This window comes from Fragaria vesca, linkage group LG4 (genome assembly GCF_000184155.1).
Source record: "Fragaria vesca subsp. vesca linkage group LG4, FraVesHawaii_1.0, whole genome shotgun sequence".
Classification (NCBI taxonomy): domain Eukaryota; kingdom Viridiplantae; phylum Streptophyta; class Magnoliopsida; order Rosales; family Rosaceae; genus Fragaria; species Fragaria vesca.
This window is the reverse complement of record NC_020494.1, coordinates 1,345,079-1,361,655: the sequence shown is the minus strand read 5'-3', so window position 1 is coordinate 1,361,655 and position 16,577 is coordinate 1,345,079. Positions and strand designations below refer to the sequence as shown.

The following is a 16,577-nucleotide window of genomic DNA, read 5'->3' as shown; positions in this document are numbered from 1 at the left end:
TTAAGAGTGGTTCATTGATCTCCATCCCAAAATTCCCAATTACCATAAACCTCAATACTATTGTATCATCAAGGATAGCCACCCCACCATTATAATCAATGAAAGATGAAAGCTTTCATTGATGGTAAGTCGACAACTCCTAGACCTCGATTATAGAGTTCAAATTCCACTCCAAATCATGGTCTCACTAGGTGATACTCTCAAGAACAACTGCCCAGAATGTCTACTTTTATATGAGCAAGTGTCTCGTGAAAATAGTAGACTTAGCATACAAAAAATGAGTAGACTTTACGTAGAAAAGTTTACTTCTAAATAATAAAGTGTCTCATTAAACTGGTACACTTCGATTATGAAATGAGTAGACTTTTATTACAAAATAGGTAAACCTTGCATGTAAGAGAAATAGCCTCACTCTAATGAACAACCAAGATCGAGCGTGTTACGAGAAATAACCTCATTCTCAAGCACATGTGACATCCTACTTGTATAGTTATCACCTCTACATTCACTAATCTTTATTATGTTTAGAGTTGTGAAGTACATGGTTCATTTTAGGCCATAATAACCGTTTAGGATTAGATCTAGCGCATTTAATGAAGCACATACCTCATGTGTATATCTGATTTAGGGTTAATGACGATTGACCAATAGTCACCTTTTGTGTATATAGGATATATGGTTTATGATGAAGAATGAGCAATAATCATCTTTCCTGTATATATATATATATATATATAATTTATGATTTATGATGATCGAACTAATGTTACTTTTATTGTATGTGAGGTCTATAATTTATGATAATCGAATAATCAACTTTAGTATGTACGCACATGATATATGATAATCGGGTACTAGTCAGCTCTAGTGTCAAGGATAGAAAGAGGACATCGAGACAAACTCGTAGCCCTTCGCGGATTCAGAATCAGAGTTACGGATCAAAAGTTAGTTATGATCTGCCGAACTTTAAGTCGTAAATCTAGAAAAATGAAAAAATGAGGAGAGAGAAACAAGAGAGAGAAAATTATCTCCGAAATTCAAGGAATGAGAGCTGATGGGTCAGCTATATATAGGGGTAATAACCGACAATGAAGGGTTGGTCTAAGGATTTCGGCCAATGACAAAGTCACATGTGTCAACATGTAAGAGATTGCTTCGTGAAACATGTCAAAGGCAAGAGATGACTATTCAACTTGCACCCACGTGGGGGAGCAGCTAGCTAGTTGACTTTGTCTCCAGCAATGAATGAAGTACATCAATAGGAACTCGCCACGTGACAGTCCGATCCAAAAGTCATCGCTATCTTCAAAAAATCATAAAAAATAGTCCGAGAATCCAGAAAATTCACCGAAAAATACGACAAACTCGTGGAGACATCTAGTTTCTAATTCTAAAAAAGAAAAACACATTTTGAGAAATTTCAAAATTCAGGATGTTACAAGTCACCTCTAGTGTATATAGGGTTTATGATAATTGAGAGTCACCCTAATTTTGGCATATGGTTAACGATTTCTGGTGATCGAGTATAAATAACTTCTAATGTATATATACTTTAAGGTTTATGATGATCAAGTAATAGTCACCTCTAGTGTATGCATGGTTCAAGGTTTGTGATGATCGATCAATAGTCGATCACCTCTAGTGTATACTTGATATATGATAATCAAGCACTAGTCACCTTTGATGTATATAAGGTTTATGATGATCAGCCATTAATATCAAGTAATGTCTTAATGTTGGCATGGTTTACGGTTTATGATGATCGAGTACAAATCACCTCTCACGTATATATAGTTTAGAGTTTATGATGATCTAGCAATAGTCACATCTCACATCTTGTGTATACATGGTTCAAGGTTTGTGATGATGGATCAATCATATGATAATCGAAATTAAAGTTCTATGATCGCATCTACAATCAATTTTCATAAAAGAGAACCCTAAACCCTAAACCGCAGGGACAAACACGTCGTTTTGCTGCATAAGTATGAAACTATGTATATAAAGGAAATGGAACCCTAGCCGCACTTTCCTCTCTTTCCTTTGCGCGTTCCTCTCTGCCTATCTCTCTCTCTCTCTCTCTATGTGTACCACCATTTAGCTCGTCTCCTTCTCCTCTACCTCCTCCTAATCACCGATTGACATGCATCCACCGCCTTCTCAAGATTGAAATCCAAACCCTAAATCCCCAAATCCAATTTCCGACCGAATCTCTCCCTGTCTGGCGAAATCGTGCTCCGTGAAGGTAAGCCCATCACTTCTCTCTCGTTTTCACTCCTCCTTGAGCTTTGATTTCCCTAAATAAAGCCCTAATCTGATTTTTTTTTTTTTTTTTTGTTATTTCTGGGTTTTGATCATAGTTTTCCGGCGACCTCGTCGACTTCTAGGGAGTCCTATCGTGTTCTAAGGGAGCCAAAGTACGTTTAAGTGGCGTTGTGGAAGTAGCGGGCGGTTTTGGGTTGAGGTAGTGGCTTTCTAGTGAGGGGAGGATCCATGTTCTTATGTTGATTCTCCGATTTGGTCTTGGTTAAGCAAGGAGGAGGTTCAAACTTTGTTTGGTTCATTGATTTGGAGAAACATATGGTAAGTCTCGACCTCTCTTGTTGTTGTGGAATTACTATGTTGGTTGTTCTGCGTTGAGTTGTTGTTGAATTGTTGGTTTTGGATTTCACGTTGGTACCATGGCGGATTTGGAATTGAAGCAGTGAAGCAAAGCTACTGTGTTAATTGGTTCATAAGGGTAAGGATTTCCCTTGTTTTGTTGCAGTGTCGTTGTTTTCTTGGTTTTGTTATTGATGGCTGGTTTGAGTGAGTGTTTTGGTTGCTTGTATAGTTGTATGTCGAGAACTTGGTGTTTTGAAGAATACGGGGAAGTTATGGCCCGTGTGCTCTTGCCATTTCCTTACCTTTCTCTTGTGTGCTAGGAGTTTAGGACTCCTTTATTCCATGATTGCCTCAACAATCAGTGAGTTATTCTTGTTTTTATGTATCAACTTGTTTCTAGTATGCCTTCTTAATTCTCACAGTGATAATTGTGATGTTTCAACATTAGACCCTGAGTTATAAAATTCATATTATAATCGTAGGCAAGCTTTTCATATTAGGATCGATTAATTTTGCTCTGCGCTGCATTCGTTGCCGATAAGAGCCTTGGAAGTAAAGTTAGATTTCTGATTTTTGTCTTGACTACATTCAATGCTTGTACAAGTGAATTTTAATTGTTTTTGCTCTTAACTACATTTCATTTTAGGTTAAGTTGAGTACTTATACAATTTTAATGGTCCTGAATAACTGCTTTTGTGTTAAAGGTTATTCATATACAGTTATTTACAGCTCTGAAATGTGATGCTTGTAGTTGCAAAGCAAGTTCCAAAATTGTCATGGAAACTATAATAATATAGATTAGGAATTTAAGTGCTATGAGGACAAAAGTAGATGCTTTCAATTGTTATCATAAGGAGCATCCTACTCAAACTAAACACTACTGACTTGATAGATTTGTTGTAGGTCGCTAACTTGTCATGTTTTTTACTTTCTTAATACAAAATGAAACAGTGATATATATGGTTTTAGGTTTTAGCTAGTCATAGATCACTTTCTTTTCTGTACACTCTTTGTTGTCAAGTTACACTGCATATTGAGGTTGATGCATGCATCTTAATTGTTAAAAATTTTGCTTTTCCGTTTAAATTGATATAAGTTATGTTAAGCTGATATGTGATTGTTTCAACTGTGTGCAGGGTGTACCATGGCACAGCTGAACCCAAGATATATGAACAGAAACTACTGCCAAATGCTCATGGATGAGTTTGAAGGTGAAAGGGAGTTGAGGAAGAGCATTGTGGAACATATAAATATGATCAAGATACTACGCTCTTTTTTTTTGGGTCATAATAGAAGTGCTAGGTTTAGAGTTTAAACTTTTGCAACTGAGGGATACAATGTATTTTGATGGATATTGATGCAATGAAAAGTTTGATGGTTCATTAGGTAACAGTCTCAAGAACAACTCTTCAGAATGTCTACATCTATATGAGCAAGCGTGTCATGAAACTAGTACATGGTGCACATTAAACTGGGACTTTGAGTAGACTTGCATATAAGAGCAGTAATACTCCAAAAAACAACCCTCTCAAATGTGTTCTTTTCATATGGAAGACGGTGACTTATGCATGCCGAAGGCTACTTGTACATGGGTGACTTAGGCATGCCGAAGTCTACTTGTACATGAGAAACGCTAAGACAATTAGTAGACAATTGTCAACGTAAAGTTAGACCTGGTTCATGAGACGCTAAGACAATTAGTAGACAATTGTCAACAAAAAAGTAGACCCTTACTCGTAAATAAACAGACCAGACTTCGTAAATAGGTAGACCTCACAAGAATTCTTCTAGTGTCTGTGAATTCTGCACACTTTAGAGTTGGTCTACTCGTAGTGTGAGTCAATGATTCGAAAACCTAGTACACCATGTTCACAAAACAGGTAGGTTGTTGTTCGTAAACAGGTAGACCATTTTGTCTCACAAAAAAAGTAGAGCGTTGCTCGTAAATAAGCAAACCGGGCTTCGTAAACTGGTAGACCTCTCAAGAATTCGTCAAGTGTCTGTGAATTCTGCACACTTTAGAGGTTGTATACTCGTAGTGTGAGTCAATGATTCGAAAACCTAGTACACCATGTTCACAAAACAGGTAGGTTGTTGTTCATAAACAGGTATACCATTTTGTCTCACAAAAAAAGTAGACCATTGCTCGTAAATAAGTATATCAAGCTTCGTAAATAGGTAGACCTCTCAACAATTCTTCAAGTGTCTGTGAATTCTGCACACTTTAGAGTTGGTCTACTCGTAGTGTGAGTCAATGATTCGAAAACCTAGTACACCATGTTTACAAAGCAGGTAGGTTGTTGTTCGTAAACAGGTAGACCATTTTGTCTCACAAAAAAAGTAGACCCTTACTCGTCTAATTGGGTTTTGGTTAGGAGCATTAAAAATGAATCAATGATCGACGTTCATGTACATCCTCTACACAAAACAAGTACGTTGATCTTGGTAAACTCGTAGGTCTACTTTTTTACTAAGAATTGTCTGCTCTTGGAACCTAGGTCTACTTTTTTTATGGAACCTTGGTCTACTTGTTTACTAAGACCGATTTACCTCGTTTTTGATACTAGCATACATATCATTGATTCATTTTTCAGAATATAAGTAGACCTCTTCGATAGTAAAAACAAAATGGAAGAGATTTTCACCAACATAGAAGCTCATCTCAACAATCTTAACAATCAGAAAGTAACAATGCAGAACAAAATCTAGGTAGGAATGCAAGCTCGGTATGAATAAATCATCTTAACAATCATAGTCTTTGCTCATCTCAACAACAATGCTGTATTGAATTGAATTGTTCCTGAGTACAATGATAATACAAGTCATTTGCTGCTATGTTACTAGTTACAGGATACAAGCAAACTAACTAGAATAAAGGCAACAAGCTAAGTGAAAAAAAAAAGCAACAAACTAACTAGAAACTAACTGCAAACCAAATAGAATAAGAGCCACAAAGGCTAGGTGCTTACAACAATAATACGAAAGGGAAAACAACGCATAAAACTAGAGAAAAACAAGTCCTAACTAGAGAAACACCAGCTGCAACCAAAGAGAGGTCAACCGCAAGATTACACATTCGATAAACTTCACATGTCACCTTGCAAAATATTCATTTGCAATAATATGCCCTCTACTCATTGTTCATAACAGAAGTATCCATGCAAATTCTCAGTAACCTGCACTTCATCTTGCAAGGCCAATTTTCAGCAGCATCTATTGCCTACAACTCTGCGTATTGCGTAATAAGGAGCTTAAGAGCTAGTTACTAGTATGCATACAAGAGCTATGTCTATTGTCTGCAACTAGCAACTAGCTACTTTTGAATTGCGCAGAAACTTATTGACATACAAAAGGAAAGTTCCATGTTGAGATGACCAACACAACCCCTAGAGCACTGACACAATTTCTGCTGATGTTGGAAATGTCACAATAAATTGTATCAAGAGATGTACTTTAGATTATACCAACTATAATGAATTTTCAAGCATATCTTGGCCAAACTGAAGGCTTTCTGAAAAGTATTTACTGCAAATTACCTTTTGGGGGATCAGGCACTGTTTCAATCCTTCCAATTAGGGTTGTTAATCGGTTTGAATGGTGCGGTTAATAGGTGACACAGAACACCAAACCGATCTATTTTTTCGGTTTGGTTCGGTTTGGTTTTTCACTTATTTTTTCATAAACCAATTGTGTTCGGTTTGGTTTTTCTCTGGTTTATATCGGGTTTTTTTTTCGGTTATTCTATAAAGAAACCAAGTCTAGAAAAGTAGAAAGTAGAAATGTCTCATATTACATAACCGTTTTCGAAAAGAAAAGAAAAGAAAAAAAAAATGAAAAAGGGCAGCCCACAATGCCACATAACAGTTTTCGAAAAAAAAAAATAATGAAAAACTAGAACAGCACGAACATATAGATGATAGATCATCACTTCAGCAGCAAAAGCAGCAAGCTCCATGACCAAAAGTCCAAAAACCTGCAAAAACAACCCTAATGTAGTAATGTTGGAACAGACTGAGAACGCAAGGCCATCCTTTTTTTTTTTGGCTTCATTTAAGCCCAAGTTTCTACATAAAATTTTATGTATATTAATAATATATATCTATAAATAATATAATTTCCTTACAATATATATAATCGGTTTTTCGGTTCGGTTTCGGTTTCCAGACATCCGAAACCAAAACCACACCAAACCTTTCGGTTTTCGGTTATTTTTTTGCGGTTTGGTGCGGTTTTTTTTTCCTCAGTTTTTTTCGGTTATGGTTCGGCTTTGATGTGGTTATTTTTCGGTTATCGGTTTTCAAGTTACAGCCCTACTTCCAATGCCTCCTTACATGAGGATTTTGCTATACAAATCTGTCTAATTGGTTAACTTAAAATTAACTCGGACATCACTGCCTCTGGCTTTGCAGGCTGATTTATCATTGCAAAGCAAAGCAATAAAACCATTAAATTATCATGAACAACTCAATAGCTAAAACCATTAAAATATATGCAATATTTCACTGAAATTTTTCTGCTATGAAACAAATGGCTACATTAGCAGATCCCATACTTACTCTTATATTTTCTTTCTGCAAAAACTTCTCCCTTCGTTCGTTTTCACATTTTTGCTCCTTTGATCTCTCTTCCTCTCGCTGCCTTTCACGCATCAATCTCTCTTCCTCCTTTCTCCTTTCACGGTCTTGCCTTTCCATTTCTCTCCTGATTCTTTCCTCATTCTACAATAGAAAAAGAATATCAAAATATCAGCATACAAGCTGCTATACCTAAGTATATAAACTTATTACTGGAAAATCGAACCTTTCTCCTCAGAATATCTTGTTTCTCCATCTCCTTCCGGATTCGAGCTTCATGAGCTTCTACTTCTTTAGCCATTCTGACATCTTCACCCTGCAAGAGGCAACAATTTGAGTCATCTTTTGTTGAGGAAACATAAACAAATGCAGTCATGAAGTATACCTTGTGTTTCCCCTCCATTCTCAGCATAGTGTCATTAATTTGACCATCAGACAACACATTAGAGCTTTCAGGTGCAATAAAAGCGGGTTCACTATATTGAGTACTCATTCTACCATTGATAAAGGCGTCCCTTTGAGGTAAGCCATCATCACCAGGAGATGCAAAGGCCACTGCTTGCCTCTCCTGTTGTGACAGAAGACGAGCCCGACCGTGGCCACCATGAACCCTTGGCAACTGTTCATTTCCACTTGCAAAGGGTGAATTTCTTGCATTTGGACCATCAATTGCTGAATCATGAAAATGAGATTGAGCAACATGTCCATATACATCAGGCCGAATACTGGAGTGGTCTTGAAGATATGGATATTCATGGAGAGATCTCGGAGTACCCTGAGAAATAGTGCATACTAACTATAAGCCAAAATAGAATCACGGAAACTCTCAAGAAAGAGATTAGTCATAACATGCTACACAACTCTGAAGGGTATTGAAAATGCAATTGTCTTTTGCTATTTGAAAGAAGAGAACATATGTTTGCTCATTATCCTCTGACAAAAACAATCATTTTATAGAGACATACTTTATTTGGTTTTGATTCATTCCGCTTCTGCTGCTCTGCAACTGATTCACAAAGCAAAAGTACAAAAGGATTAGCAGAAATCTAAATATACAAGAAGCAATGAAGCAAAAAGGCAATAATGTACTTTCACTGAGAAATGAACCAGATGCTTTTTATAATCCAATTCCATTGCAACTGTGTAGTCTTTTAGGTAATAACTAACTACTAAAACCAATTCCTGATGACCAGCAACTGTAATCTAAATGCATTCGGAAACTTGCTAAGCTAATGGAAAGACCCAACATGGCAGAGAAAGTCCCGTATGATCAGGTTACACATGATCAAATTACGCATGTTATAATCACAAACAAGATGGCAACACAATTCCATTTTATATAGCCATAACAAGCAATGAATACCATCACCATGCATAATTCTGCAATCAAACACTATATAAGTCGGGTACAAAGCATGTTCGTTAATCAGAGAAAACTAGGAGTTCGTTAATCAGAAACGAAATCCAAACCTGTATATAAGAGTTAAGAGCAAAACCTGCAAAGCCCAACCAAACTGAAGGCCGACGGCAACCGTACGGCTGGGAATTATTGTCATCAGCATGTTCTGAGTAGGAACGGGCAGACTGGAACGGGCAGACTCTGTGGCGTCGGAAGGTCACCGCTCCCTTTCGAAACCATAACAGGCGCCGACTATGCAGTGGAATCGAGGTCGATCCGATGATGAGCCTTGTTCGTCCCCATCTTCCCCGCCATTGCGGCCGTGGAGGGAGAAGTAGACCAAAGTGGCTGTAGAGTTAGGGATTGAGTTCGTGTTTGTGATTTTAGGGTTAGAGAGTTTTGAGAGTCGATAGAGTTTAGTTATAGAGAATTAAAATGAACAGAAACGTTAACAGAGTTAGATAACGAAGTTACTGTGTTAACTAATGGAGTTAGTGAGTCAATTGACAGAATTATTGTCACCTAGGCGAGATATGAATACCTCAAGACATGGAAAGGGATCCTTGAGAAAAACAAAAACAAAAAGAAAACAAAGCGCAGACCATGTACCCTGGAATAAAATTTTAAAACATAGTTCCAAAGCAATAGTCTCCCCACCAAAACAAATGTGGCAATCATTATCGAACATGGGTGCCACCCTACAGTTTGACACTTTATACCCCAAATTTTAACCACTGCAGCCTCTAAATTATAAGTACAATCTCCCTTAAATTTTGTCAAATGAAAGACTCAATCCACAGAACAATGTCCACATTGTACTGCTTCACCATCACAATTTCTCTTCTCCTTATCTCAACCACATATGCACATGCTGCACCCCCAAAGCAAACGCAGCAGTACCTAAGCCTTGCCTACAAGTTCGTGGCTCCTCAAAATGCTGCTCGGTCCGCTGTCCGAATGAGGCCCCTTGTGTGGGATGCAAATCTCGCTAGGTATGCACAATGGTACGCCAACCAGAGACGATACGATTGCGCTTTGAGGCACTCCAACGGGCCTTACGGTGAGAACATATTCTGGGGTAGCGGCAAGGGGTGGATGCCGGCTCAGGCGGTGACGGCTTGGGTTTCGGAGAGGAAGTGGTACAGTTACTGGTCTAATTCTTGTGCCGGAGGGCAGGAATGCGGGCATTACACACAGATTGTGTGGAGGAGTACAACAAGAGTTGGTTGCGCTAGAGTTGATTGTTTTGGTGGGAGGGGTGTGTTCATGGTTTGTAGCTATGATCCTCCTGGGAACTATATTGGAGAAAGGCCTTATTGAATGTTGTTCTGAGAAATTGCATGCTAGGTACGCTTATGCCTTTTACTTAATTTGTGGAGTTTGTTCCCATCATATATAATGTGATGTGCTGTGGATTTTTGCCGATCTATAGTTACAGATTAGTACTACATATATTGATTATATAATAATCTGTACGAGTCCAGAGGATGAGTACATGCATGGCTGGATCAGTTTCCTTTAATTAGGTTCTTGATCTTGTATTTATATATTTTCCGCACCAAATAGTAAGATATCCGCCTGAATGATTAGTAAGACATGCACAGACTGTAAAGTTACAAAACGTGTTATATATACGGTGTTGATCGATCTAGAGTATCATCCCATTGCGCATTATTGCAAGACACAATCGATCATACGTATTTTGGTTACCTTCATCGATCGAAGGCTTTGAACCTCGGTGAACAAATTGCCAACCGAAGAGAAAAACATAAGCATAATTAAGTGTACGTTAGAACTCCTACATCTACATTTTAGACCTAACTCTAGATTACTTGTGTTACTGTTCTTTTAATTATATCACGGCGGCTGGATTGAAGACTTTCTAGACTATGAAGGGTTGCTTAATTCATAACTATACTCGATCAACAATTGTTTGTCTCAGTAAGCTTAAAAAGTTAAAATGGCTACGACTGTATGTTAATTAACATTTCTTGTATATTACCACTTCGACAACTAAGATGATGATAAACTAAAGTCCCTATAAGATAATTAGTGAGAGCCTTTGGCCTGGTTTCGTTCGTGAGAAAGAAATTAAATGATCAATTAATTTTGTATTTCATTTTCAAAAGTGGAAAACAACTTCCAGGCTATCTCCTTAATTTTTGTTGTTTGGAAACGTTGGGAAAGCGAGTATTGATCAATGACTAGCTTTCATGTTAGTCTTGGCGATTCCTGCAAGGAAATGAAGTTAATCCATATATATTACAACGATTCTTTCTAAACTCTAAAGAGAATAAATGATTCTAGCTAATATAGTTTTATTAACTGTTGTTGTTTATGATTCTTTCTGAATAGTTTCAATGCAAGACAAAGGGCCGGACATGGGAAGATAACACCAAACCAACGTAGAATATTTGGTAGCAGCAGCAGTACGAAGTATACATTCTTGCACCGGAAAATCCTATTTCTCATGCTTAATATCATGAGCAGTTGATCATACACAAATATTGACAGAAAGATACACAGAAGGACAGAAGGACAATCATCAAGTTCAAAGCCCAAACATCACGACACCCCACACAACTCACATTAAGAATGAACACTTAATAAGGCTTTTCACCAATATAATTACCAGGCGGATCATAGTTACAAGTCATAAACACATCTCCATCATCACACAGAACCCTAGCACACCCGACTCTCCTCGTACTCTTCCACACAATCTGAGTATAGTGCCCGCACATTTGACCCGCCTCGCACGTATTCGTTGCATAAGTGTAGTACTTCTCCTCAGCAGCCCAGGTATTCACGGCGTCGATCGGAGTCCACGTCGAGCCGCTGCCCCAGTAAATATTCTCTCCCAGCTTGAACCCGTCTTCCGGGAACGAATGCTGCAGCTTGCAGTCGGCTTTTCGGATGCCGGCCCACCACCGTGCGTACCTCTCGAGCTGGAAATCCCACATGAGTGGCATCTCCCACTTTGCTGCTCTAACCATGTTGTGTTGGAACAAGAACTGGAGTGACTCTCCAATGCAGCCCCAGCATAGTTGCTTGGAGATCCTCAGGATGGTGTCGTTGTTGGGCTTTTGCGGATGACCTCCAGGTGATTGAGAAAATGCCTGAACAGTGCAGAGAGCAAAGAGAATTATCAAGGGAAAAAGTAGTGCCTTCATTTTCTGAGCTAGCTACTTACTAGCTAGGTCCTGTAATCTGTGACAGTTTATGATCAGTGACCAAGAAGATATGCACAGAACGCCACAAGCTTCGAGGAGTGTGGAGCACCACAGAGCCTATCATGGTTGATGGAGGAGTTTAGATGATTTGGAAGGTGTACGTTGTAGAAGCTAGCACATTGTTGGCTTGTAGTTATTGTATTCTGGTTTTCTTTGCATGGCTCAGTTGGCATTTATATAAATCTGTGTGTATGATTGAAGAAGGTAGTCTCGTGATTTAGGTATGTTGCACCCGTGAACGTTGTGTTGTTTTTATTAGGGAGATTGTGACCACCATGGTGGACTCTAGAACATGGTATGTGTCACTTGGAAGAAGCTCAGGGCACTGTCAAGGTACCGTGAAGTTGGTCCGAGTAGTCACTGGTTCTGCAAAAGAAAACAATCACGTAGTGTGTAATATTGCTTGATAGGTAATAACGGAACTCCTCAGCCTAACACTTATTAACTCATTCCGAATTGTAGTTGGTTCTTGTGGGAACGAGAGCCTCTGTCTCTAACTTTAGAGAGAGAGAAAAAGTAGATCTAAGCAGCCTCTTCCTCCTCCCCCTTCTTTCATGTCTACGATCTAGATCTTCCCGATCTAGATTGAAGGCTTGAGAGTTGGGGGTGGGTTCTCTTCTTAGATTTTCTCATCCTCACGACCTTGATCTACTTTGGTTTGTCTTTACACCCTTTTTGTGGTGATTTAAACCCTTCATTGTGGTTATTTTCTGGCTTAGAGGACTTTGTTCCTCCTTAATTTGCCAATTATCCCATCCCATTTTCAGATCCGGAAACCCTCATGAATCTCCTCAACCACTACACCACAATTGTTGAAAAAAATAATATAATGGAAGTAACAACTCAAGCCACAAAAAAAATAAATATGCAAAGATGTAAAAGAGTAGAGGAATGGGAACACCGGATATAACGTGGTTTGGCAATGTGCCTACGTCCACAGGGCAGCAATAACAAGAACTTCCATTATAAAAATAATGGGTACACAAGAAATACACAACTTCAAAAAGAACAACACTTCAAAGAAACCATCTCTCACACTTGTTTTGCTACCAACTACTCTACAGTCACAACTTGGAGTGGACACTCTTCTCTACTTGGAAGATGGATGTTTCTCTCTTGGAAGAGATACTTGAGATGGATGAGATGCTTCGAATGAGCAAATGACCTCTCCTTTTATAGGCTAAGGAGGAACCATCTAGACCTCCATTAGTGCTCTCCCAATAAATGATGCTTCATGGATCTTCCTGTACGTACCTTATGTCTTCACCATAACTCTAAGACCATTCATGTTCCTTGTGTAACTCATGTAACTCATGAACCTTCATTATGCTTCTAAAAAACCCTTAAAATTTCCTCCAAATAACATTAGTAATATTATTTGTATTTGGTCTGGAATATCCAACAATGCCCCCTTCATCTACCAAAAACAACCACCACTTAAAAGTGAGATCGATCACTTACCTTGTGGTTTATGGGGGCACACGCATGGGTGTACCAAACCCCCCCCCCCCTTCTTCACCTTTTCTTTCTTTTCTTTGTTACCGGTTCTTGTCCCAACTCGGCGGCTTCGTTCCCATTCTGGATCGAGGTTTTTTGGTGGAGAAGAGAAGGCTATTGTGTGGTATTGGCTCAATTCTTCCATCCCCCTTAACCTTGGTTTTGACAGGATTTGTGGTATTGGATTTTACTGGCAGCGGCTTATCGGTATTCGTCTCTCCTATCTGGTATCACTTGCGACATCTAGGCTAAGGACGGCAGCAGCAGTGACGGCAGCTGGGTTTTGTCTTGATGACGGCGGTTGTACTAGATGGGTAGAATATGATGTAAATTTAGTTTTATCTTCAGGGTTACCCTCTTTTATACTATCTTTATGGATTGGGCTGAGTGGTAACCTTAATGTTATTGTATGTTGGGCTTTTTTGGGATCTTTTCCTTTGGGTTTACCCTTTTGGAAGATTAATGAAACATTTCATTAATTCCAAAAAAAAAAAAAAAACACTCTTTCCAAATTAAACTTTAAAGTCGATGTTTTTGGAGCAATTGGAGTACATACCAAGCTTGTTAAAGAGTTGCTTTCTAATTTATTCCTAGCTTTCGGCGATGCATGTGATACTAACTACTAACTTGGCTCAACGAAAAAAAAAAATAGTCATCAAGAAATTAATCATTTAGTTAGTTATTTTTTCAACTAGTTTTATTTTATTTTTTATCCAAGGACGTTAATTTTTATTGATCACAACTTGAGAGTAAGTACAACAACATGAGCATGATCCGCCCACGCGGGCTATCATACGAAACTACCTAGTAGACATACCCAATAAAAACTAAGCAATTTATATGCTGAAGACCATGGGATGAAACGCTATGATCAATCTTTCGTAGTAAACAGGACAAGTAGTAACCAGCCACTGAGACAAAAGGAGGAAGGGATAATTTCTCAACCTATCATTATTGACCACCTCCGAAACCACTCTACTCACAGAGGGGGGAATCCCCAGAGCATCAAAAACCCTATTTAAAAGGCAAAGCCCAATAACCAAGAAAATACCATAGACCCGTAAGCAGTCCTAGTTAAAAATAATTAAAATGACACACAGACCAAGGCCCCAATGAGCCCTAGTCCACAAACCAGCTGACCCCAAGTCCAAGCCCAGAGAAAAGGACCAGAAGAAGGCCCATACCTAACCCTCCGACCCAAAATGGATCTGCCATGCCGCGCCGCTCTTGCCCTATCGCGTCGCTGCTCCTACAACCCCGACATAGGCAAACAATGACAACCGCCTAAGACCTCGTGTGCTAGTAGGCTCCATCTTCAGATCTAGAACTAAAACTTGACTTGGGTCGTCGTCGTCAAACAACCAACCCACATCTAATTGATCCAATCGAACACAACTCGGCACTCGTAGAGAGCCACCAAAATCTGTTCCGCCCCAACAAAAGACAAAGCCACACCGTACCCCAACCGCCCGTTGCAACCATACCTCATGCATACCCATCCTTTAGTCAAGAGAGAAAGGAAACAACCCCTCTTGAAACTCCACTTCCGGTCATAGCTAGCCTCGCCTCAAAAAAAAACTTGCTCATCCGGCTGAGCTTGTTATGCACCAGCAAGGCCAACAACCATCACATTTGCTGGGGCGCAGCCGAACAAGCTTTGAAAATAGAACGGCAGCCTCAGAGAGAGTTTTCTCTCTAGGGTTTCTCATCACAACTATGAGACTCTTAGATTTTTTTTTCCGACTAGTTCCAGTTATACCTTGAACTTTAATTATTATTAGGAAATAAACATATTTTAATTATTAATTTTTATGCGAACATGTTTTAATTAGTTGCTATTCATTACCAATGTTTTAAAAGGTGCGCTTCAAGGCGTGAGGCATTCGTTCTACAGCCTCAGCCTTGCTGCCTAAGCGCACAGGCGCTAAAGGCACTGCGCAAGGCGACCTAGGCATCATAGGCGTGTCTTCAGGCTCCCAAGGTGGGCACTTAATTTTTTGTTTTTGTAAACATGAAATCGACGTCGCACTACTAGGGATGTACCCTTTAATGACACTTATTTTATGATGTTTCGAGATAAACGTCATTGTAGGGGGCTTCCATGACGTTTAGGGCAGCAAAAGTCATGGATGTAAAACATGGAGCAATTATATGACGTTTATAAACGTCATGGTAAAACACGTACTGTGACATTTATTTTCTATCATCAATAGGTTTCAATGACGGTTTTGGTCTGTCAAACATGTTGTTTAGGCCATGACAGTTTATTGCTATCATCAAAAGTTTTGGGCTAAATTTTGGACACTATGCCCAAAATTTGGCTTCACGCCTGACCCAAAATTTGACCCTAAAATTTTCAGTTTGAGTTTGAGTTTGAGTGCCTTTAGTTTTAGGGTTCCCTTTAGTTTTAACTCACTTGCCTAAAATTTCTCTCACCCAAACTCGATCTCAAACTTCACTTTCCAATTTCTCTCTTGCAAATCAGTCACCCAAACTCGATCTCAAACTCGATCCGAATCACATCCCAAACTCGATCTCTCACCCAAATCAGTCACCCCTCTCCCAAATCTCATCCCCAAATCTAACACCCCTCTCCCAAAATCTCATCCAAATATGTCCCACTGCTCTTCGCCCTAATCCCAATTGTTTGGGTCTACTCTTTGTGTTCTCACAGGTTAGAACCCTAACTCTCACCAGACATGCATCCATTTCCTCTTCAGATCAAAAACCAACCCAAAACCCCCAATTCTGTAATTCTGGCCAAATCTTCTCTTCTCTGACGAGTTCTTGTTTCCCAATGGTTAACCCATCTCTCCCTTCCTTTGATTTCAGTCCCTCATGAACCTTAAATCCCTAATCTCGATCCCTAGTACTTAATCCCTTTCCTCTCTGTTTTCCGGCTTTCATCTCGTCGTCATCTTCACAGCATCTCCACCTTGGAAGCATGAAGTCGCCGCCACAGCTGGGAGGAGGATGGAGCCGCTCGGTCTCAGCAGCACCAGTGTGGGTCCTGAAGCCGCGGACTGAGCTTCGGGCCAAGGAAGAAGAGTTGGATTTGGAGCCTTGGTAAATCAAGGTGTGGTGGTTTCGCTGTGTTTAGATATCAGATTTGTTTTGGGCATTATTGTGGGTGTTTGATTAAGTTACCGATTTGATTTGAGGAGGAGAAAGCGTTGGTGGAGCTCTGTCAAGGCAGTGGCTTGGTGTTGGCAGCAGCAAATGATAGGAGCCCTGCTACTCGGCAGAGTTGGTAGGGAGGAGACCCTCGGC

At 39.4% G+C, this 16,577-nt stretch overlaps 3 protein-coding genes across 3 annotated transcripts in view; 1 reads left to right on the top strand and 2 right to left on the bottom strand.

Annotated features, from left to right (window-relative positions):
* Positions 1 to 8,892, bottom strand: part of LOC101306520 — a 17,792-nt gene extending 8,900 nt beyond the window's left edge. The window contains exons 1-6 of the mRNA XM_004297810.1: positions 8,866 to 8,892; positions 8,675 to 8,804; positions 8,144 to 8,178; positions 7,405 to 7,953; positions 7,161 to 7,322; positions 6,454 to 6,577 (exon numbers count right to left, since the gene is read on the bottom strand). Coding sequence (XP_004297858.1) covers positions 6,454 to 6,577; positions 7,161 to 7,322; positions 7,405 to 7,953; positions 8,144 to 8,178; positions 8,675 to 8,804; positions 8,866 to 8,892 — 1,027 coding nt within the window. The remainder of the gene's footprint in view (positions 1 to 6,453; positions 6,578 to 7,160; positions 7,323 to 7,404; positions 7,954 to 8,143; positions 8,179 to 8,674; positions 8,805 to 8,865) is intronic.
* A 398-nt stretch (positions 8,893 to 9,290) lies between these two features.
* Positions 9,291 to 9,897, top strand: LOC101292295 (pathogenesis-related protein PR-1-like). The gene has a single exon (XM_004296370.1). It carries the CDS (start codon positions 9,358 to 9,360, stop codon positions 9,895 to 9,897), a length of 540 nt encoding a protein of 179 aa, XP_004296418.1. The 5' UTR covers positions 9,291 to 9,357.
* A 1,147-nt stretch (positions 9,898 to 11,044) lies between these two features.
* Positions 11,045 to 11,910, bottom strand: LOC101292006 (pathogenesis-related protein PR-1-like). The gene has a single exon (XM_004296369.1). The coding sequence runs from the start codon at positions 11,748 to 11,750 to the stop codon at positions 11,181 to 11,183; it is 570 nt and encodes a 189-aa protein (XP_004296417.1). The 5' UTR covers positions 11,751 to 11,910; the 3' UTR covers positions 11,045 to 11,180.
* Between the last annotated feature and the right edge of the window lie 4,667 nt (positions 11,911 to 16,577).